The 25,082-nt window shown below is 36.9% G+C and overlaps 1 protein-coding gene across 1 annotated transcript; it reads left to right on the top strand.

The window, feature by feature from the left end:
• The first annotated feature begins 17,855 nt into the window (after window positions 1-17,855).
• Window positions 17,856-21,697, top strand: LOC131168144 (receptor-like protein 7). Its single transcript, XM_058127381.1, has one exon. The coding sequence runs from the start codon at window positions 18,256-18,258 to the stop codon at window positions 21,430-21,432; it is 3,177 nt and encodes a 1,058-aa protein (XP_057983364.1). The 5' UTR covers window positions 17,856-18,255; the 3' UTR covers window positions 21,433-21,697.
• The last annotated feature ends 3,385 nt before the right edge of the window (window positions 21,698-25,082 follow it).

Here is a 25,082-nt window from a genome sequence, read left to right as displayed (position 1 = left end):
ATGCTAGTTTATCTCCCTTACTAAGAAATGTCTCACCCCAGCATTACAAATATTTCAGGAAATCAAGTTAGGAGGGCGGATAAAGCCCTGCAGTAGTAGAAGTTGATCAAGCTACCCTGCCAAAAGGGTAAGTAGTTGAGCTAGGGTCAGATGGGTTTTGGGATTATAACCCTAGGATACTTTTTGGGTCTTTTTTGTGGATGATTGTATATATATATATATATATGATAGATTTAGTAGAACTCTAGTATGGTTTCTGGTGTTGTATGACATGTATGTAATTTTATGTTTTCCACTGCTTAGGTATCAGAGTTGTATGACAGGTATATCCTTAGTACTCATGGGTCCTGGTTGATCATGATTATGACAGTTTAGTAGGATGTTAGAATTATTAATATTATTATTACGTGGAAAAAAATATATGGTAAAATAGGCAGGTCGTTACAGTTTGGTATCAGAGAGGTTGCTAGGTTTTGTAGATTCTAGAATGTAGTGGAAACAATACCAAAGTATAGGAATAGGATTTGAGGTTTTATTATGTGGTTTAGAGGCAAGTCTTCCGTGTTGGTTTTTGTGTCTTTCCTAGGGTGACGATTTCAAGAAAGTCACAGTAAACTATTGTCGGGTTGTGTTTCTAAAGTGTGGGAATGAATCTTGAATTAAGATAAGGATGTCAAGATAGAAGGGATATCATGAGTTTTGGTTAAAAAATGTAAATTATAAGGATAGGCTCCTTAAGTCATGTTTATTGTCTTTTTAGGATGGACCCTGGGGGTGGCAGTGCTCATGCGAGCGATAGTAAGGGTGTAGGGCCCTCAGGTGCAGGAGGAGCTGATTCAGATGCAATATTACGTAGTGTAGCTCAGTAGGTCATGATTGAGATTGCATGGAGCTCCGGAGAGTAGGGAGGCCCGTATGCAAGCCACAGGTTTACGATAGAGAAATTTACTAAGATGAATCCTCTGACATTTTCAGGAGGAGCTGATCCTGCAGTTGACGAAAATTGGATGCAGGAAATAGAGAAAGTTTTGGTGGTGTTGCAGTGTATGGAGGAGCATAGAGTTTTATTTGCAACTTATAAACTGACAGAAGAGGCTGAAAGATGGTGGACTGTTGTAAAACTATTGGAGGAATAGAGGGCGGTGCCTATAGCTATGACTTGGTGCTGGTTTAGAGGATTGTTCTTTAACAGATATTTCCCTACCACTACTAGAGAAGCCAAAGTAGAGGAATTCCTGAATCTAAAGCAGCGATCTAGTCGGGGTCAGTGGAGGAGAGGAAATTATGGTAGAGGATAGAGGCAGGAGACTGGGGGCCGTGAGGTTCAGGGAGTGCAGATCTACCCTTTATGTTAGACATGTGGGAAGAAACACTTGGGTTAGTTTCGAGTGGGGAGAGGCATTTGTTATTGCTGTGGTAGACCGGGACATTTGGTGCGAGATTGCCTTATACCACCTGGTGCCACTTGTACTCTTAGACCTTACTAGGGAGGTTATCAGGCACCCCGTGGAAGCCAGTAGAGGAATGTAGCTCCAGCAAGGGTATATGTTTTGATGCTAGGAGATGCTGAGATCGCAGGGGACGTCGTGACAGGTGCCCTTACTGTTTTATCATGTTAAGCTATTGTTTTAATTAATACATGTGCCACCCATTCCTTTGTGTCTGTAGGATAAGCTAAATTGTCTAGTGTTGAGACACAGTTATTAGATATTGAATTGTCAGTAACAACACCGACAGGGTTAGTGGTGAGGTGTCATAGGGTGCTCAAGGGATATCTAGTAGATATTTAGGGGAGAGTGTTACCAGTTGACCTAATTGTGCTAGATATGCATGAATTCGATGTGATACTAGGTATGGATTAGCTGGTAGCTAGCTATGCTAATATTGACTATCATCTGAAAGAAGTGATATTCAGACCATCGGGAAAGCAAGAATTCAGATTTGTGGGATCACAGGTGCATTCCCCACCTCAGTTAGTGTCAGCCATACAGGCGAGAAGACTATTCCTGGACAGATGCTAGGAGTTTATGGCCTATGTAAAGGAGGTGACAGGAAATGAATTGAAGCTTGTAAGTACACTAGTGGTAAAGGAGTTTCCAAATGTTTTTCCAGAGGAATTATCTAGGTTGCCTCTTGACCGCGAGAAAGATTTTGCAATCAACGTACTTCCAGGACGGTACTGATCTTTAAAGCTCCTTACCGAATGGCTCAAGTAGAATTGAGAGAATTAAAGGATCAGTTGTAGGATTTATTGAATAAAGGATTTATCAGACCTAGTGTATCACCATGGGGAGCTCCAGTTTTATTTGTGAAAATGAAAGACGGGACTATGAGGATGTGCATAGATTACAAAGAAATAAACAAAGTAATAATTAAGAATAGATATCCTCTTCCCCATATAGATGACTTATTTAATCAGCTTCAGGGTACACGGGTCTATTCCAAGATCAACCTATGGTCAAGTTATTACTAGGCAAAAGTTAAAGTAGAAGACGTTTCGAAGACAACTTTCAGAATTAGGTATGGGCATTATGAATTTCTAGTTATGCCATTTGGTTTGACGAATGCTCCTACGGTATTCATGGATTTGATGAATAGAATATTTCACCAGTATTTAGACTAGTTTGTTGTTGTTTTCATTAATGACATACTGATCTCTACTCGAGGAGTTTTGAGGAGCATGAGATGCACATAAGGTTGGTACTTCAGATGCTCAGGGAAAAGAAATTGTATGCCAAGTTTAGCAAATGTGAATTCTGGTTGGAGAAAGTTGCGTTTCTGGGGCATGTTATATCAGGGGATAGAGTTTCAATAGATCTTGGCAAGATAGAGGCAATGGTGAATTCGGTCAGGCCAAGGAACGTTCAGGAAATCAAGAGTTTCTTGGGACTAGCGGGATATTACTATTGGTTTGTAGAAGGATTCTTAGTATTATTAGGGCCTCTAATACAACTAACTAAAAAGAATGTCAGGCTTGAATGGAATGATGATTGTGAGTAGAGCTCCAGGAATTCAAACAGAGGCTCATCACTGCACCAGTATGGACTATTCCATCAGGAGGTGATGGTTACGTGATCTATTGTGACACATCTTTGAGAGGGCTCGGATGTGTATTGATGCAGCAGAGTAGAGTGGTAGTATATGCCTCTAGAAAATTAAAAGAATATGAAAAGAATTATCCCACCCATGATATAGAATTGACTGCAGTGGTTCATGCATTGAAAATTTGGAGGCATTATTTGTACGGAGAGAGATGTGAAATATTTTCATACCATAAAAGTTCAAAGTACTTCTTCATGCAGAAGGAGTTGAATATGCGGTAGAGAATATGGTTATAGCTCATCAAGGATTATGATTGTACCATCAGCTACCACCCAGGAAAGGCTAATGTGGTGGCAGATGCACTAAGCTAGAAATCAGGGGGAACAACACAGTTAGTAGCAGTCATTCAACACCTGATTCTAATGGACTTGGAGAGGCTTGGTGTGAAGTTAGTAGAGAGTGACCACCAAGAATTTATTGCCAACTTGGTGGTACAACCTACACTATATGAAAAGATTAAAGCAACCTAGAAGAGTGACACAGAGTTGATGGAGTTGATAGAGAGGGTACAAGACATACAGGGGGAGGAGTTCAGTATATTAGATGACGGAGCTCTAAGGTTCCGTACTAGGTTGTGCATGCCTGTAGATGTGGAAGTCAGAAGGATGATCCTAGAGAAGGCTCACAGATCCTTATACACGGTTCATCCAGGCAGCACTAAAATGTATAGGGATCTGCGAGAGTCTTTTTGGTGGAGAGGCATGAAGAGGGAGATTGTCGAATTTGTGTAGCAGTGTTTGACGTGCTAGCAAGTAAAGGGTGAGCACCAGAGGATGGCGGGCCAACTACAACCACTTTACATCCCAAAGTGGAAATGGGATCACATTTCTCAGGACTTCGTGACAGGTTTACTGCTGGTGCGATAGGGACAGAACGTTATTTGGGTGGTTGTAGATCAATCGACAAAGACCGCTCACTTTATTCCTATCAAAGTCAACTACTCCATGGACATATTGGCAGAAATATATATTCAAGCGATAGTATGATCACATGGTGTGCTAGTGTCTATAGTATTAGACCGAGACCCACGTTTCACGTCACGGTTTTGGAGGAGCTTATAGGAGGCTCTGGGTTCTCAGTTATCATTCAGCATGGTGTTTCATCCTCAGATAGATAGGCAGTCAGAGAGGACGACTCCGATATTAGAGGATATGCTACAGGCATTTGTGCTGGATTTTGGGGGTAGTTAGACCCAGTATATGCCGCTAGTAGAGTTTGTATATAATAACAGCTATCAGACCAGCATTGACATGGCACCTTTCGTGGCATTATATGGTAGGAGATGCCGTTCTCCACTATACTGAGATGAAATGGGCGAGATGCGAATTTTGGGACCAGACTTAGTATAGCGGGCGTACGATAAAGTCTGATTTATTAAAGAAAGAATTAGCGCAGTTTAGAGTCGACAGAAAAGTTATTTTAATACTCGCTGCCAAAAATTGGAATTTGATATAGGAGATCGTGTGTTCCTTAAAATAGCACCACTGAAAAGAGCTATGAGATTTGGGAGGAAGGGTAAACTGAGCCCTTGGTTTATTGGCCCTTTCGATATACTTAAGAGAGTGGGGCCAGTTGCCTATTGGCTAACTTTACCACTAGTTTTATCTAGGATACATGACGTATTTTATATACATGCTGAGGAAATATGTTCTAGATCCCTCCTATGTGGTCAATTATGCAGAGATAGAGCTCGGAGATTCACTGGCCAGTGCAGATCTTAGATAAGAAAAAGCAGGAATTGTGTAGTAAGAAAATTCCATTAGTAAAAGTTTTATGAAGGAATCATGCAGTGGAAGAAGCTTCTTAGGAGCTTGAAGAAAAAATACAACAGAAATACCTGCACCTATTTAGTGGGGAGTAGCAGTAATCAAGAAAAATGAAGATAAGTATGTTAAGTTTCTTTTATGCAGGTTAGTCAGTACACGTAATAATTTTCGGTTAGTAGGTAATATTTTAGTTTTGGGAGAATTTTAATTTATGTATTTGTAATTTCTCTGAACCCTGAATGTAACCACGGTATTCCTCCACCACAAGTGAGGATAAGTAATAAAATAAGTAGCCCATTTTCCTCAAAAGGATGGTGTTCAATACAGAGAGTAAATTTTGAGGACGAAATTATATAAGGAGGGGAGAATGTAGAGACTCGAAGAATTTTAGTAACTAAATAATAAAGGAGAGAAAAGGAAAATTCCAAGGGAGACTCAGCAAGGTCTCGTCGATGAGCGCAGAGTGTTCGTCGATGAGCAGCTCACTTGGGCTTGTCGATGTGGACATGTATCTCGTCGACGAGAACTTACCAAGAGAGCTGATTTCAAGGCTTGAAACTCGTCGATGAAGGTTATGTGCTCATCGACGAACTTCCTTCTTGGACTCGTTGACGAGGTGTCGTGGTTCGTTGACGAGGCCACGTGGACAACATTCTATATAAGGCCAAAAACACACTTTTCTATGAGAAAACTTTGCAGGAAACCCTTTCTCTCTCTACTTCGTCTCTCTCTTTCCTTCTCTCTAGATTTTCGGCTTCGTTCTTCATGGGTTCGATGATCGGAAGCTGCCATATTACTCCTGGGGAGATTCTCTTCAAGTCTGCTGGAGTAGATTGTTGGTTAGGCCAACCTGGGCACCATCCCAAAATCTGGGAAAGTTGTTTATTTTAGGCTTTATAAGTTATTTGGTATTTCTAGACTGAGGAAAATGTATTAGGTGAGATAATACTGGAATTTTGTTGGGAAAATGTAAATTTCAGGGTGTTGAGTTGGGAACACCACAGGTGTAGGATTAGTTAAATTTGTGGGCTTCTCAGTAAGTTAGCTAAGGGGATAAACTAAGTCAGCATTTTTCATAAAATTATTTATTATTATACAACATTTATTTTCAGAAAAATATTTATGATATGGAATTGTGTTTGGGAAATATTGCTGTTGAACAGGGAAATGGTTTTAATATATTTTATAAGGAAATATGATTTTAGTTCAAATTTTTCGTTAGAATATTACTTACACTTGTGTGGCATGAGTATGATTTTCCATGAAAATTAAGTTATACCGAAATATTATGATTTCCTAGAATAAGCATGTTATAATAGTTTTCAGAAAAAACTATAAAAACAGTACATGAACTATGTGTAATAACCCAGGAAATTAATCAGGGCCTCGTCGATGAACATAGGGGATTCGTCAACGAGGGGTTCAGGTTCGTCGATGAACTCTCTTCAAGGACTCGTCGATGAGATGACGTGTCTCGTTGACGAATTCGGGGCTATAAGTATTCTTAAAATTGGATTTTTACAGATTCTTGGCGTAAGAGTTTTCCCTTTCTCTCTCTAAACGTCCCTCTCCCCTTCTCTCTTCGATTCTGGCCCCATTTCTCACCGAATCGATGATCTGAGGCCCCCACGACGCTCCAGGGAAAGTTCTCTCCAAGTCTGCTGGAGCGGATCGTTGGTGGGGTTGGGTTGAATTTCATACTAATCTCAGGGCAAGACATTTTATTCAGTATTTGCATTTTCCACAGTTATAAGATACGTAGTATATGAAGAAATAATGATATTTTGTTTTGGGAAATGTTATTTTCAGGGTGTTGAGTGGGGAACCCTGCGAGTGTAGGATCAGTCACAGTAGAGGGTTTTTGCAGAAATCAGGTAAGGAAAATATACTATGCTAGTTAAAGTAGAGATTTTTACCAGTAAAATATAGTATATGTTCATGGGTTTTTAGAGCAGGAATTTATACAGTTTACAAATTATGTTTAAGGTGTTTTAATTGTTGTGTGGCATGAGAATATTGATATAGTACAAAATTTTACACCGTTCTTTACAGAATTATGATTATATAGTTCTACAGTATCACGATATCCAGATTATACAGTTATTACAAAGTTATGGGTTTATAGTACTTACAGAATCATGTTTTACAATATATATACAGAAAGATGTTTTACAGTATTTTCAGGATCATGTTTTACAGTATATACAAACAGGAAGATGTTTTTATAGTTTTTCATAGTGCCATGATTATACAGTTTAACATAGCCATGATTTACAGATTGTAGAACCATGACATATAGAAATATAGTTGATATAGAAATACAGTTGATACAGAAACACAGTTTATTACAACGTCATGGTTAGTACAGTTTTTATAGATTCATGGTAAAACATATAGATTTTATATATAGAAATGTATTATATAGTATCAGACCCTGATGGATCATTACAGATTAGTTTACAGAGCACGGTACCGTAGCTATATATAATTTAGAGTGCAACCACATAACTCAGATAGTATGTGGATTTATAGCAGTCGATCGTGCCTATGTAGTGGACATGCTTTCCGTCAGTTAGGGTTGAGGAGGCCGATCTGATTTTTGTAGAATAGTGATTTATCCTAGTAGGCCAACCAGTGATAAGTCCTGCCCATGGCAACACAACCCTGTCATGAGGGGTTAAATCATGACATACAGTTTTCCATCCAGGGAAGTTTTCTCATATATTATATGTATACACAGATTTACAGAAATAGTAGATTTATCTATGAATATTAGAAGTATTATGAATAGAAAATTTATAAAGACAGATGTGTTAAGTATCATAGGTAGAAGCTATATTATATGTTATTTATACCGGTACTCTCAGATTCAGTTGTCCATGATATTTTTAAATCATATTTTTACAGAAATATAACTCATTTGCCACACACTAGCAATAGCATATTTCGTCTTACTGAGCATTGTCTCATCTTAGTAATTTAATATTTTTTAGGTGATCCAGCTAGGTGAGCAGATCAGGCTCGTAGGTAGAGGGGGTTACAGTACGGCCTTATCTGAGGGTAAGTATTTTGGGAAGTTATTTTGTATAGCCGTAGTATCGGTTGAGAGTATTTTTTGGGAATGGTTGTGTAAGTACAGTTTAGGAAATATTCTGACACTCTGGTATTGTAAATATATATATGTGGATATGTTTTTCTGTATATAGATTCTCGCTATTTAGGTTGATGGTTTGATTTAATTAAATGGTATCAGAGCAGTGGAATTTCATAGTATTTTATCTAAAAAAAAAAGGCAGTAGAAAGCAGGTCGTTACAGTTTGGTATCAGAGCCTAGGTTGCTAGGTTATGTAGACTTTAGAGTGCAGTCGAAGTAATACTAGAGTATAGGAAAGGATTGAGGTTTTGTTTTGTGGTCTGGTTACAAGATTTCCGTGGTGGTTTCTGTGTCTTTCCTAGGGTGACAACTTCAGGAAAGCCATAGTAAACTATTTTTGGGTCGTGTGTCTAGGTTACAGGATCTGATTTTGAATTTAGTATAAGGGGAGATAGTTAAGTGTGAATATGGGATTTGAGTTAAATGAAATAGAACAGGTTTGCATGGGAGATAAGGTCTTGAAAGTGTGTTCTTTGTTATTCAGGATGGACCTAGGAAGCAGTGGTACAAACGCTAAGGAAGATAGACCAGGACCTACCAGTATGGGAGGTGGAGATACTGATGCAGTATTACACAACGTTACCCAGTAGGTGATGGCTGAGATGGCTAGGAGCTTAGGGGAGCGTAGCTGCATGATCGAGCAGTTTATGCAAATGATGCCCCCATCTTTTGTTGGAGGAGTTGACCCGATTATGGCTGAAAATTGGGTCTAGGACATTAAGGAGACGTTGGCAGTACTTCCATGTACGGATGAAAAAAATGTGGTATTTGCAGCATTTAAACTGACAGGAGAGGCGAAACGTTGGTGGAGATTAGCGCGACTGATTGAGGAGTAGAGGCCGGTTCTAGTTTCGATGACGTGGGATCGATTCAAAGAGCTGTTCTTCAAGCGATATTTCCCTGCTATCATTCAGAGTGCGAAGGTAGCAGAGTTTATGTACCTAGTTCAGGGGCAGATGACAATATCTCAGTACGCAACTCGATTTATTGAGTTGTCACGATTTACCCCATATTTAGCACCAGATGAAGAGAAAAAGGCAAGAAAGTTTGAAGAAGGTTTGAGGCAGAACTTATTTGAGCAGGTGATTGGATTTCGGGCTCAGACATTTGTAGAGGTCGTGGATAGGGCTGTGATTATTGAGAGTGGCACACAGAGAGGTATAGCAGCTCAGAGTCAGAGAAAGAGGCCCACACCTCAGGATTTGCAAGTAGGTTCCAGTCGGGGCCCATGGAGAGGAGGCCGTGATAAGGGAGAGGAGGCCGTGATAAGGGAGATCAGAGACAGACAACAGGATCTCATGAGAATCAGGGTGTGTAGACCTACCCGATGTGTCAGACGTGCGAGAGACAACATTTGGGGGAGTGTTGGGTAGGGAGAGATGTATGCTATTGTTATGGGAGGCCCGGTCACATGGCATGAGCATGCCTAGGATTGCCAATTCAGGTTCTAGCTCCTAGACCCTATCGAGGAGGTTATCAGGCGGCTCATGGAGGCTAGCAGAGGAATGTAGCCCCGGTGAGAGTTTACGTTTTTGAAATTGGAATAGCTTTCCCAAGAGGGGGGTGGATTGGGATTTAAAAATTTTACTTCCCTTCTTTCTTATAATGATAATCACACCTCAAACACAAGCACAAAACTTATTCAAATTAATCACAACCAAAACGAATTAATCACAACCAAAAAAAAATAACGAATCGCTTGAATATTGTAACAATAGCCTTGCAGCAATATGTAATGCTTGCTGAATATGTATAAGCCCTATGTCAAAATTCACAAACACACTTCTTCCCAGTGTTCAACTTTTAAATAAACTTTCAGTTTAATAAGTTAAGGATGATAAACCAACGTAGTCCCTTTCGGTTTCCGCAATCAATGCTAATCAAACCAAAACAAATTATCCTCCAGTCTATTTAACAACCAAACATTTAGAATTCAGAGTTTTATAAAGCATCCACCCAATTTATAAACTTTGCTGAAAAGTAAAGAGTAGGGAAGAGAGAAAAACACAAGGTTTTACGAGGTTCGGCTTCAACACAACCTACGTCCTCGCCCTTGGCAAACCACCAAAGGATTCACTATCGCAGTTCCTTTACCGGGCGAAACAACACCGATTACAGCACTCCTTTATTAAGGCTAGAGCCTGTCTTCTCTGAACAATATTCCCTTGTTTGGTCCAACGATTCAACACTCGAATCGTCAATCAATTTGCTACAAAGATTTGAATTAAAACGTACAAGAATTGTTCCTCAAAGAGCTGATTAGTACATATAAAAAACTATATACTTCAATAAAATTCACAATATGAAATTCAGATTGAAGCTCTAGAAATTTTTCACTATAAGATTTTTTTAATTGATGAAAGAACTAGCAATTTGTAGCACAATATCAGTGAGAAAACTAGCAAGATTTTAGTAAACTTCGTGGAGGTTGTGAACAATAGAGAGCTTTGAGAATTTCAGAATCCTTGAGAGAGAGTTTGATTGTTGAATTGAATTCTTAGTGATGAATCAATGTAGCTTGGGTGTATTTATATATGTAGAAGTGTATCTAACTTGTTCCCCAAGTTTACTTGGAGTAGGGTCCAAGTTTAAAATAAATTTGAGCCCCAAGTAATTTTAAAATTTCAAAATATGACCATTGGTTTTTCAAATTTACTGCGTGACAGACGACTGAGAGAACCCTGGTAGTCGGCTGACAGTGTTTTTATGTTTTAAAATATACAACCAGAAAGGTGGCAGTCGCCTATCACCAGGCAATTAGGTGTCTGTCACTGAACAACTTGGTTTTTTTAAAACATTCAAAAGGATGGCAGACGACTAGCAGAACACACACAGTCGTATCAGTTTACCCTGACAGTCGCCTGTCAACACTAGACAGTGGACTGTCATGCTTCTGCCTTCTTTCTTAAAGTTTTTTAATATGGCAGATGACTGTCCAATGGCAGTCAGTCGTTTGTTAACCAGTTGTTTCTTCTTTAAAAACATTTTTAATCTCTCTCTTCTTTGCTTAATTAATCTGATTTGACTCCTCTTTGCTTTGAGTTCACTTTGAGCAAATGTTTGATCTTTCAACCTTCTTTGATGCTTTCAGTATGGATCACTTTCTTTTATGTAAGGCCTTTCATGTTCCTTGAACCTTATGAGCTTTCAAGATATGTCATTTAAAGTTTAAGCTGAATAAGCTGTCAAAATTTTCCCTTTTATCATTTGAAATCATCTTTGCCTTTAATAACTGAAATAGCATCACTTGAAAGCAAATTAGATAGCCTTACTTTGTTATCATCAAAATCAAGAGTCGTAAGCCTAGCTAGGCCAATAGCTTTGACGCCGGGTGATACTGAGACTGTCGTGGATGTGGTGACAGGTACTTTTACTGTTCTATCATATCCACTTATTGTTTTATTTGATTCAGGTGCTACTCATTCCTTTGCCTCTGCGTCCTATGTAAAATTGTCTAGGAATGAGAATCAGTTGTTAGATATAGAATTGTCAGTAGCTACACCATCGGGATCAGTGTTGAGATGTCAAAGAGTGCTCCAGGGCTATTTAATAGAAATTCAGGGGAGAGTGTTGAAATTAGGAATAGCTTCCCAAGAGGGGGGGGGGGTGAATTGGTTTTTAAAAATTTCTTTTAATTCCTTTTGAGATACCTTAAACTTCATTTATTTCTTTTAACCAATTCTTGCCTTGTTTGTTTAATTCTTTAATCAATCGAGAACTTAATTCTTTTATCCAATCAATAACACAATTAAACAACCAATCAATTAAACAATATCTACAAGCCAAACAATCAATTTATTTGCCAAGTACAAGTTAAACAACAAACAACCAAACCAAGATATAAAGTATTTAGCACTTTGGTAATATAACAACTCAAGATTGTTGTTTGTTTATATTTGCCAAATTTGAACCAAGCCCTGTAGTGAATGAGAATTTATGCTTGCTGATGTAAAGCCATGTATAGATGAATCAAATCACTCTTTCCAAATATTTAGAACTCAAATAAACTCTTGGTAAATTTATCTTTGAGATGTTAACCAAGTAACGTACTCCCGTAAGATTTCCGTAAGATATGGTGTAACCAACGTACTCCCTTTCGATTTCCGTAACCCAAATCAAAAACTAAACCTTAAGTTTGTTTGATTTCAAAATATATGTAGTTTATATGATTTTCAAATTTAAACCATCCACGCAATTTAAATATGCTGAAAATAAAGAGTAAGGGAAAGAAAGAATGAGACGGAGATTTTTATGAGGTTCGGCTTATACTCAGCCTACGTCCTTGCCTTTGGCAAACCACCAAAGGATTCACTAGTTCAGTTCCATTGACAGGTGGAACAATACCAATTATAACACTCCTTGGTTAAGGCTAGAGTCCGTCTTCTCCAAACGATATTCCCCCGTTCGGTCACTCCTTACATAGGCTAGAGCCCGCCTTTCTAAGTAATGTCTCCTTGCTTAGCCAACGATCCAAACAACCCTTGGAACGTCAAAGAACTATAAGAAACACAAGATAAGATTTGCGTACAAGTATACTCTCTCAAAGAGCAAGTTAGTACAATTTCAGTACTATATACTTGAATGTAAAATATCAATATGAAATACAATGAAGCTTAAGTGTAGAATCACCAATATCCTTCTTAGAAGTGGATTAGTAGTAGGAATTCAAAGGAGGAGGGATTAGCACTTCAGAATTCTCAGCAAAAAATTTTTTTAATGAGTGAGTAAGAAAACTTAGGAAGAACAAGAGTACTTTCAGCTTCTCAAAACAGATTTTTCAATTCTTGGATGAGTTTTGATTTGAAAAACCATGTATTTATAGGCTTTCAAACTTGTTTCCATGTTACAAAAGTTTCCTTCGAGGGTTTCCCAATTTTTTTAGAAAATTTGAAGCTCAAACAGCTATATTTTAAAACATTAGAATTTAAAAAATTTTCCCGTTGAACAGTGTTCAGTCATCTGAAATGTCGAGGTCAGTCATCTAAAGTTCCTTAACCCCTTAAAAAAATAGAACTGGATACAGGATCAGTTGACTGAAATCAGGGTTGAGTCATCTGAGGTCGCAGGTTCAGATGACTGAAGTCGCAAGTTCAGTCGTCTGAACTTGTTGCTGCAACTCTCAGTCTGTTCTCTCTTGTTCTTTGTCAGCAATGATCCTGCTTCAGTGTTTTGGCTATAACTTTTTCTTTATAACTCCAAATTAGGTCTTCTTGGTGTCAAAATAATGATAAGAGAAAATCCTACAACTTTAATGTTGACCATGTTTTAAAATAATGAGCTTTTGATAGAGAAAAATTCACCTAAATGCGGCTATATAAAAACTGACAGCAAATGGAAAAACTCTTTTTGATGATTTTCATTCCAAAAATGACTCTAACCTTTTTAAAATAATTTTTGACCTTATAAAAATACTTTACAGGTATTTTAAAAAGTATCTTGGTCTAAGTTAACCTAAGAGCTTCAAAATATTTCAAACAATATTTTAAACATTAAAGCACTCACATGAAAACTTCTAAAACTTTTCTCATTCTAGGTTCTTGAGTCTTCATGTTTTGTTTCTTCAAGCTTCAATCTTTGCTTCAAGCTTTCATATTTTTTGAGCTTTCTCACTTTGCTTTTCTTTGGCTCTTTGGACTTTAATATGCCTTGGCTTTCAACAACTCATTCATGTCCTCATATTCTTCAAGGTTTCATATATCATCTTTAATTCCATGCTTTGACTCATTTAAGCTTCATTTGATCCTTGTGAGCACTTTGACCTTGCTTTCTCATATATGAGCCCTAAAATATCATTACTCACATAAATACATTAAATTTCACTTGTTTGTTAGCATCAAAACAAGATAACAAGATTTTAAGCCTTGTAAGGCCAACAAGTGTTACCTGTTGATCTGATCATATTGGATATGTGTGGGTTTGATGTAACGCTGGGTATGGATTGGTTGACAGTTAATCAGGCCAGTATTGATTGTCATAAGAAAGAAGTGATTTTTAGACCCCCTGACGAGAAGGAATTCAGATGTGTTGGTTCATGTGTACGTGCCTTGTCACAGATAGTGTCGGCCATGTAGGTAAGTAGATTGCTCCTGGAAGGAAGTCAGGGGTTTGTGGCTTTTGTAAAGGAAGTGATAGAAAATGAATCGAGGCTTGACAGTACACCAATGGTAAGGGAATTTTCAGATGTTTTTCCAGAGGTGCTACCTGGGTTGCCTCTCAAACGCGAGGTGGATTTTTCAATGGATTTACCTCCAGGGACTGCGCCGATCTCTAAGATTCCTTACCGTATGACTCTAGATGAATTGGGAGAATTAAAGAATCAATTGTAAGATTTACTGTATAAGGGATTTATACGACCCAGTGTATCACCATGGGGAGCTCCAATGTTATTCACAAAGAAGAAAGATGAGTGTATGAGGATGTGTATTGATTATAGGGAGAAATAATAAGGTCGCTATTAAGAACAGATATCCTCTACCTCGTATAAACGATCTATTTGATTAGCTCCAGGGTACATGAGTGTATTCCAAGATCAACCTCAAATAAGGTTATCATCAAGTGAGAATAAAAGTAGAGGAAGTTTCGAAGACAGCCTTCAGAACCAGATATGGGCAATATGAATTCCTCGTTATGCCATTTGGTCTAACAAATGCCCAACTATGTTCATAGACTTAATGAATGGAGTCTTTCACCAGTATTTAGACCAGTTTGTAGTGGTTTTTATTGATGATATACTGGTTTACTCGAGGATTTTTGAGGATCATAAGGTGCACTTGAGATAGGTACTGCAGACACTTAGGGAGAAAAAGTTATATGCCAAGTTTAGTAAATGTGAATTTTGGCTAGAGAAAGCGTCGTTTTTGGGTCATGTGATCTCAGGGGATGGTATTTTTTTGGATCCCAGTAAAATTGATGTGGTGGTGAATTGGGCTAGGCCAAAGAATGTTCAGGAAATCCGAAGGGTCAAAGTCAACAAGTTCCTGGTCGACCGGGGCATTTTATAACTGCCATGCTCGGTCGACTGAGCATGGTGTATTTTTCCAAATTTTGCCTGATTTTTGATCCAAAGTTCTCCCTAAGGTCCATATTTGATATATCACAATATAGATATGATTCTTAGGGATTCTTGGTGAAGATATATTGCTCAAATGAGGTACGTACCAAGAATTGACTTATTGACCTAGAGTAGCAAGGATATGAACCAAGAAATGAGTGAAAACTCACCGAGTATGATCGTGGTTTGGTGAGGACTTCCTATGGATGAGATAAACCAGAATTAAGGGGTTTGCAATCTAAAATTCAAAGGGACCAATTCCCTAGAGGATGCCTTTAATCTGGTTATAACTATGAGAAACACTTAATATACATTAGTCATTTATGATTAGTGGTGCTTTAAGCCTAGAGTGATGATTTGAGTTCGATTTAGGCTTTCCATGTTAAGAATGAGTTTAGGGTATAGTAATGTAAGATATAAGATGGAACCCTAAAACTCAGTTTTGTGTAGTGGACAACTGCTGCTTAACTTTATGATCTTTATGTTGGCATGAGTTAAGCATTTTGAATTAAATGCTAGGTAAAGATGTCATGTCCATTTGGAAGTGGATTAAAGTTCTTAGTATAACAAGATATCTTAGTGAGTGTGCATACTAAGAATTTCGTTTTAATCAATCACTTCCTACTCCTACAGTCGTCACACCCCCTAAACCTAGGAACAAAGGAAGGATAACAAGAATGCATTTTCAGTTTGAATTTGTTTTTCCCTAAGTCCTACGGGGTTTGCTTTGCTAATTATCCATTTCATTTCCTTTTCTAGTCCTCTGACACTTCTAAATAAGCAATTAAACCACGTATGCCACACAGTTTTCCAAAATAAGCAAGTATAAAATATACGTAAGGAATTGTGCTTATTTATTCCAATTTTTTTTATTGAGGCTAGACTGTTGGTTCTATGTAAGCAACCTGAACCCTTTTTGAAATAATTTTTCTTTTTAGGTCTAAAGGATTTATTATGATTATTCTTATCATTCTTAGCTTTGAGTGTAGATCTAGAATAATCATCTATTTCTTTATCTAAGCATGCAATTTTCAATATTTTCTCAATCTTTTTCTTTTTAAGAATAGCATGATAATTTTCTAATCCCTTTAATTGTTTTGCTATTCTTTTATTCTCATTCTTCAAAAATATTTTATGCTTAGATACTCTAACTAGAAGCTTGTGCATTTTCAATAAAGTCTTTTCTAGTTTTTCATGTGACAACATGTTTTTAATATTCAATTCAGTACATGATTCAATACAAGAATTAACACAATAGTTTTCATATGAATCAATGCACACAGTATTATCATTAGAACCAATAGATGATTCATCATACAATATATCACAGGATTTGGCACAAGAGTCATCACAACATGCATCACATGGATTATTGCATGAGCTAATAGCACAATTATCACTAGGGCAATCGGATGATTCATTGCATGATATATTCCAGTGTTCAGCATGAGAATCATCAAGTGCATCAATAAAAGAACTATCACAATATTCAACAGATGATTCAGCATAAGATACAACACAACATTTGACATAAGAATCATCAATTCAGTTAGAGTAAGAATCATATACCTCCTTTTCTGTTATTGTAATCATCCTATCATTTACCACATCTGGAACATCAGACCTTGATACTTCAGAAGTGGTGATCTCTTCCTTCTTCTAGGTCTCTCCATATTTCTTTTCTAGTTCATCCCAGATGTCCTGTGCAGTATGACATGCGACAAAATCGACAAAAATATCAGGATCTAATGCAAGATATAACATGTCCATGGCATTAGAACTAACCATTTTAAAATCGTTTTCATTGATTTGTGTACATCTTCCTTTAGCAGTCACAAGTTAGACCCTCCAATCCATAGATTTCAAAAATATGGTCATTCTAACTTTCCACATGGTGTAGTCGACACCATAAATACTGGAGGACTGGAAAATGAACATATTTACCAAATTTTAAAGAATTTTAAAAATAATAAAAAATATTTTTTTTACTATATGCATAGCTACGTAGGTAGTTGTGCACAACATTCATTTTTATATATATTATTTAATTAAATATCTATCAATATATTCTAATTTTTTTTTAAATGTTTGTAAATATTAAGTTCTTTTGATTAATACTCCAATTTTCTTAATCTTTCACTATTTAGTTAAATAAAAGTTATTTTATTAATCTCAAATGTCATTTGAGTTTTATATTCACTTGAGTTAATTTTGAAATCAATTAATTTGTAAATATTATGATCTTTCATACTAAAAAAAGTTAATTAACTATAGATAATAAATTATTACTATAATCTATGTATTAATGCTTCTAAAAAAGTTATCTTTTTTTTAGAAGGTAAAAAATATTTTGTTTCTTTAATTAGGTTTAATGTATTTTTAATTATATATATATACCTAGCAAATCTCGCATTGGATAAGAAAAAGAGGAAACATTGAAACAAATCTCGCAACTTGGTCCTGCAAGATTTGTTTAAATCTCATAACACCTGTGAGATTACGTGAGCATTAGTTTGAAAATTTTTTTCCCGTATTATTTAATATTTTATTTTAATTTAATAATAAAACGGGAAAAAACTCAAAAAAAAATTTCGTCTCATTTTTCTATATGCTTTCAAGAGTTCAAACTTCAACACATGCCAAAACCCGACAAGGCAACGCACCCACTAGAAATTTCCAACTACCAGAAAGAAGGCAAGTCCCTACCGCGCGACTTACTTTGACGGCGCTTCTTCTTCGGACTACCTGGCCATTTCCATCCTCCTCTTTCGTTCTTCTATTAAAACTTGAATGAAAATTTATCACTTTATTCATAAAAATGAAGAATGATTACATAATGCCTTTTTATACATATTGTAGTAACTGAATTTGTACAACTGAAGAAAAAAATTTATAACTAAGAAATTCTGCTGTAACTAATATATAACTGCTGCGTGCTGGTAAGCAGTTGTATAACAGACTGAAGACCAAGACTGCTGATAAGCTGCTGTGTTGCTGTGGAACTGGGTAACTGAAAACTGCTAATATCTTCTTCTTCACACTGTTTTCCATAAAGCTCCGGTCGACCCTGCTGCTCAAAAGCTCGGTCTCGAGTTCATGGGATTCCAAGCTCCCAAAAGCGCCGCCAATTTCGCCATCTCTTCTTCTTTCAGTCTGATGGGCGTCTCCGGCAACGGCTATCAATGAAATTTCCACGTTTTTCACGCCTTCGGTTGATATTTTTCTTCATAATTTTGTTGGGTGTTGAAGTAGTTCTTGTCAGGGGTCAATGTCTGGAGGATCAGAGGCAGTTGTTGCTGCAGTTGAAGGGAGCCCTGGTGTTCAATTCTTCTGTTTCAACCAAGCTGGTGAGGTGGGATCAAAGCTCCAATTGTTCCAGTTGGGGTGGAGTGATTTGGAAAGCTGGTCGCGTTATCGCTCTTGACCTCAGTGGCGAATCGATCTCCAGGGGAATTGAGAATTCCAGTCTTTTCAGTTTGAAGCATCTCCAGAGACTGAGTTTAGCCGGCAACGCGCTCAATAGTACTGGTATTCCTCCTGGTTTTGAGAATCTAACTCGTTTGAGTTATCTGAATCTGTCCAATGCAGGCTTTGCAGGGCAAATTCCAATTGGGATTTCATGGATGGAATCGTTGGTTACTCTTGATCTCTCGGCAGCTTCCTTCACGAATGGTCCTTCACTGAAACTTGAGAATCCAAATGTGGAAAGGGTTGTTCGGAATCTCACCAAGCTCACAGCACTCTATCTCGATGGCGTGAACATATCAGCCACAGGACAGGATTGGTGCTACGCCATTTCCTCTCATCTGCCTAATTTGCAAGTGCTTAGCATGTCCAATTGTTACATTTCAGGCCCCATTGAGCCTTCTCTTCTGAAGCTACGTTATCTGTCAGTGATCCACCTTCAGCAGAACACTCTGTCCACTTCAGTTCCAGCATTCTTTGCGAATTATACTAATTTGACTTCACTGCGTCTCAGTAGATGTAACTTGTCTGGAACATTTCCACCAAAGATCTTCCAGGTGCCAACATTGCAGATACTGGATTTATCAGATAATGAACTGCTTAATGGTTACTTGCCCGATTTACCTCAAAATGGATCCCTTCGTGCCCTAGTGCTTAGTTTTACTAATTTTTCAGGGACCTTACCCTATTCTATTGGTGAACTCAAATCGTTGACCAGGATAGAGCTTTCAAATTGCAATTTCAGTGGAAAAATCCCAAATTCGGTGCAAGAACTTTCCCAACTCGTTTATGCAGATTTCTCATCAAACAAGTTTAATGGTTCAATCCCGTTTTTTCATATGTCCAAGAACCTCAACCATATTGACCTTTCAAACAATGATTTAACGGGTTCAATTGCTTCCACTCACTGGGAAGTCCTTCAGAATCTTGCATATGTTAACTTGGCGGAAAATTCACTACATGGAAGCATCCCATCATCTCTGCTCAGACTCTCATCACTGCAGAAAATTCTGCTTTCGAACAACCAATTCGATGGTGAACTTGTTGATTTTTCAGGTGCAATCTCATTGGTGTTGGATACCCTTGATCTCAGTGGCAACAAGTTACTTGGGCCTATCCCCGCGTCTGTGTTTGAACTCAAAAAGCTCAACATCCTCAAGCTTTCTTCCAACAACTTCACTGGCAGCATACACATAGATGAAATTGGTGGGCTTGGAAATCTTGCGACCCTCGACCTTTCATACAATTCCTTGTCCATCAATGTAAGCAATAGTCATTCTGCTCTTTCTCCATTTCCCCAGATTACCTTGTTAAAATTGGCTTCTTGCAATCTGGCAGCCTTTCCGGATCTAAGGAATCAATCCAGATTGGTCCACTTAGACCTTTCAGACAATCAAATCAGGGGCATAATACCTGGATGGATTTGGAAAATTGGTAAAGGAAGTTTGTATCATTTAAATCTTTCTTGTAATCTCCTAGTGGAGCTGCAAGAACCTTATCATATGCCCGACCTTATCGCTATCCTTGATTTGCACAACAACTGCCTCCGTGGACAAATCCCGACACTACCACAATTTGCAAGCTACGTAGATTACTCAAGCAACCAATTCAACTCTTCGATCCCAAATGACATTGGCAATAACCTAACCTTGGTTTTTTTCTTTTCTCTTTCAAGCAATAACCTGACCGGAACTATCCCTCCATCAGTGTGCAATGCAACTTCTCTTAAAGTTCTAGACTTGTCCAACAATTCTTTAAGTGGGGCAATTCCACTGTGTTTGATTGAACTGAGTGCGAATCTTGGAGTACTGAATCTAAGAAGAAACAAACTTTGGGGGACTATTCCAGAAAATTTTCAGGCCAACTGCCAGCTACAAACGCTTGATCTCAATGGGAATCTTCTACAAGGGCAGCTTCCTAAATCTCTGGCCAATTGCACAACATTAGAGGTTCTAAACCTTGGAAACAACAAGATCAAGGATGCCTTTCCATGTTGGTTGAAGAACGTGTCGAGTTTGCGTGTCCTTATTTTGCGAGCAAACAATTTTTATGGAAATATAAGATGTAGAGGGAGCCATAACAGCTGGCCAAAACTTCAAATAATTGACTTGGCCTCCAACAACTTTAGTGGTGCTTTGTTTCCCAAATGGTTCTTAAGTTGGAAGGCAATGATTTTTTATAAGGACGAAGTGCAATCAGAGTTGAATCACCTGCGTTTTGAAATTCTGGAACTTAATAAATTGTACTACCAGGATGCAGTGTCTGTTACGGTCAAAGGATTAGAGATGGAGTTGGTAAAGATTCTAACTGTCTTCACCTCCATAGATCTCTCAAACAATAGTTTCCAAGGGCCAATACCAGAAACTATAGGTAACCTTACATCCCTTTATGTTCTGAACTTATCACACAATGCTCTGACAGAGGAAATCCCAGCATCTCTGGGGAACTTGAAACAGCTCGAGTCATTGGACCTCTCACAGAACAGGCTGACAGGGGAGATACCAATACAACTTGCCAGTCTTACGTTCCTTTCTTTCTTGAACCTGTCATATAATCGACTGATGGGAGCCATCCCAAGAAGCACCCAAATTCAGACATTCTCAAGAACTTCCTTTGTAGGAAACGCAGGATTATGTGGGCCTCCTTTGAGTACAGGTTGTCCAGATTCCACAGGGCTACCACCAGTGCCATCACCATTTGGAAGCAAGAATGCTGAATCTGGAAATGAGATTGACTGGAATATCATTAGTGTTGAACTGGGATACATAGTGGGCATAGGAAGTTTGATTGGGCCAGTTATGTTTTGGAAGAGATGGAGGAAATGGTACTTCAAACACCTCAATGGGGTTGTTTATTGTATTCTATGTTGGGAAGGAGGAAGAGGCAACCGTTGACTGAGCCAATCAAGCTTGGCTGTAGAGATGATCAGATTACAACAACAGTTGCATGCTGAGAAAATATACGGCATGTTCTCTCGCAAAAAAGTTTAGTGTTATTCTACTTGTTTGTACAATATCTATTCCATTGTTGGCTCTCCTAGGTATTAGTCTTCAGTTTGCAGGTAAGTTGTTTTTGTTTGTGTTTGATTGTTTTGAATTCATTTGGGTATGTTTAGTTTGTTTTAATTGGTTAATGATACAAGTTTGGATAGGTTTGTTTTGTTTTTGGTGCCTGAACTAGTTTTGTTAGTTATTTGTAAATCTCTTGTGGCTTATTTGTAATCACGGTTTTTCTCTGTCATAAGTGAGGACTATCAATAAAGTTGGGTTTTTTCGTTAAAGAAAGAAAAAAAATTCCATTCCTTCCCAATGTTAAGAGTATGAATTTAGAAACTTCTATTACTTTAGGAGTAATAAAATCATCATTATATTTATTCTAGTGACCTTTTTATTCTTCAAATATATAATTCATTTTTATTTTTACTTTTATATTTACTAGTGTATTTATAGTTTCTGCATTCATTATATTAAAAAAGTACTCAATGATGCATTTTAGGCAAAGGACATAAAAAGCTGAATTTCTATACAGTAAAACAATCATGAATACAAGTGGAACAATTTATCAATGAGGTTATGTTTGGTTTGTGAAATGCGCATTCATAAGAGTAGAATAAAATGAGATAAAAATTATACATAAGTTAATAATTTAGAAAAAAAATTCAACCTGTGCAAATGCTTGTATTAGAAAAATGTTAGAAACGTTGAGAAGAACATATACAATAAAAGTTCTATGCTATGGACATTGAAGACACAAAACAATACATTATAAGGGAATGAATTAGATCTTAGATCTGCATACGGATGATGTTTGTGATGCAAAAACTTTTTATGAATTCCAGTGAGATAAAAGTGATGGCAACACACAACTAATATTGTATAGGAAAGAAGCATAATTCAGAACAGCATTGTGAATGAAATACAACAGCAATTTCATATGCTTAATATTAGAACTCAGAATCTGAGAGAAATTTTTTTTTAAGAACATATGTTGGAAAGTATAAGATACCTTTAAAGATTGTCTTCAAACCAGAAGTTCTTATCATGATATACAACTATGTTAAACTATCTTTTTGATCATGGAATGATGCTGATAGATTTTTCTATCAGACAAACAGCGTCGCCGCAAAAGTAATCTCGTATAATCCACGTGTAATACTGCAGATTAATCATGTTGGAGATCTTGGGTTTGAACTTTGGAAGGCTGAGAATTAGAGATGTGGCATGGGAAATGCTGATGATATTAATGTTAAATGTTTCAAATTAAAAAAAAAAAAAAAACTATCAATTTAATAAATATTATGTAGCAGTTGGTGGTTTCTATTTTAATTAATATAGGTTAAATTTAATATATTAGTTTGTAGCGTTTTAAAAATATTAATTACTACTTTAACAGTTTTCGTATTTATGATGCTGGAAATTATACTTAATTTTATCTATATAAATTGTGATTTAGTTTCCTTTCAAGACACTTTTTTGTTCTTCAAAATAACTCTCTCTTTTATTCTCTCTTGGGATTTATATTCTATTGGGTAATTAAATGACACCACATCTCCTATTTCTCTGGTCTTTGTGAGTGCACATAAAATTGAGCCAGCTGAATAATCATGGAGGTTGTGCACACTGTGACTATCTGTATAGAGAAATGTTATCTGTATGCACGAAATCAGTTTTAAGGATAGTGGTCATTCCATGCCTCAACTTATGATAAGTATTAATGTTTTTATAAAATAATAATTTTATTAATGAATATTTTTCCTTCTATTATATTTTCCACAATCTTAAAGCTGATTCATTTTAGCACAATGAGAACAAGGGACGTAATAATAATTTTTTCTTACACACATGAAATTTACATCTAACCATCTTATCCTAATTTGTTGTAGTTGAGTTTTAATGCTTTGGTGTAGTGATCCTAAAAAAAAAAAATTAAAAAAAATTTAAAAGTAATTAATTAAATTAAATTAAAATTAAATAATTAAATAATAATTATTAATTAAATAATATAATATAATATAATAATAACATATTATAATATATATATAAGGTACCTCTTAAGAAGCTTTAGGAGATCAAAATTCATTCCTGCAGAGAGCTCCCCCTACGCAACGTCACGACTTGTAACGCCCCGGCCCGTTATACGGCCCCAGAGTGTTCCTACATCTGTATAATATACCTGTCTCTGATAAACATACATATACGATCCGCCCTAAATAGGGACATACATGTGTTTCATACTGATCTGTAATCTCATGCACGGCAGAAAACATAAACATTTGTATGGAATCCATAAGACGAACCAGAGTTTCTAACTATATCCTCACATATATACATACGTCCAAACTTAAAATGTAGCCTATTTCCAAAATCCCTAAAAAGATATTCTGTTCTGAACTAAGTCTAGTACATATACAAAAACACACTTACGTAAGCTAAACACAATACGACACTCCAAGCCCCTCTAGCAACTAGGACCGACATCCTGCAGGACCTGAAACGAAGGTTGTATGTTAGGGTGAGACACTTCTCAGTAAGGTGGAAGATATTACATCAGTGTGTGACCACATGTGTTTATTTCAGTTGAAAGAAGTTACATATATATAACATACTTTTAATACTGTAATATAGGAGATATATAGACATAATTTTTGCAATAGATGGTTTAGCATCATAATAAGCGAGAGTTCCTAGGGTTAGTGTAGGGTACAGGCCCATACACTGTACAATCCCTCTGCTCGGTACTCAAACCTGTGACTTTACCCATTTTAGTTTTTAAATCATGTATATGCATACTTAGAACACAGTCTAGCTTAGAAACTTCATAACTAATGCCAATACTACCCTGTGGCAAGGGTTGTGCGATTTACTATAGTCCAACTGAAACGACCTGGTCCATTAATCCACCAGTGGCACGCTCCAATCCAGCCAACTATCTTGATACCCACACTAAACATCTGATGTGTGGTTGCACTGTATTCAGAATATAGCAACAAAACCACGCTTAAGCTTTTTAAGACTTTATATAACATTGAGCTTTTTAAGACTTCATATAACATTGAGCTTTTTAAGGCTCTCATAGTAACAAGTTGCGGTCCTAATTATCATATATACAATTTATAATAAAACAAATTAACTTGTTTCAAATTCACAAATCACTTGTACAGTTCAAGTATTTTCACAAACTCATTCAATCATACTATGGTATAAACCGGTACACACCCTCTCGGTTTAATCCTTTTCACATATAAAGCTTGGTACATAATCGACACCTATTTTTCCACATTTTCATATAGCAAAATGGAACTCCAGTTTCCATAGTTCATATACATATTTAAGAAGATTCACATATTCCATTTCATATCATATGTCACACTCATTTGGTCAAAATCCGCTATATAGCATATAATGCGATAAATATCATTTAAATGGAAAACAAGGGATTCAAGAATCTCCTAAGTTAAGATTGATACAAATAAAGAAGTTTTCAAAAGTTTTGAGAATATACGCCAAAACCCTCATTTTTACCAAAACCATAAAAATAGTAAAAC

The sequence above is a fragment of the Malania oleifera genome, chromosome 11 (assembly GCF_029873635.1).
Source record: "Malania oleifera isolate guangnan ecotype guangnan chromosome 11, ASM2987363v1, whole genome shotgun sequence".
Classification (NCBI taxonomy): Eukaryota; Viridiplantae; Streptophyta; class Magnoliopsida; order Santalales; family Ximeniaceae; genus Malania; species Malania oleifera.
This window is presented reverse-complemented; position numbering and strand designations above follow the sequence as displayed.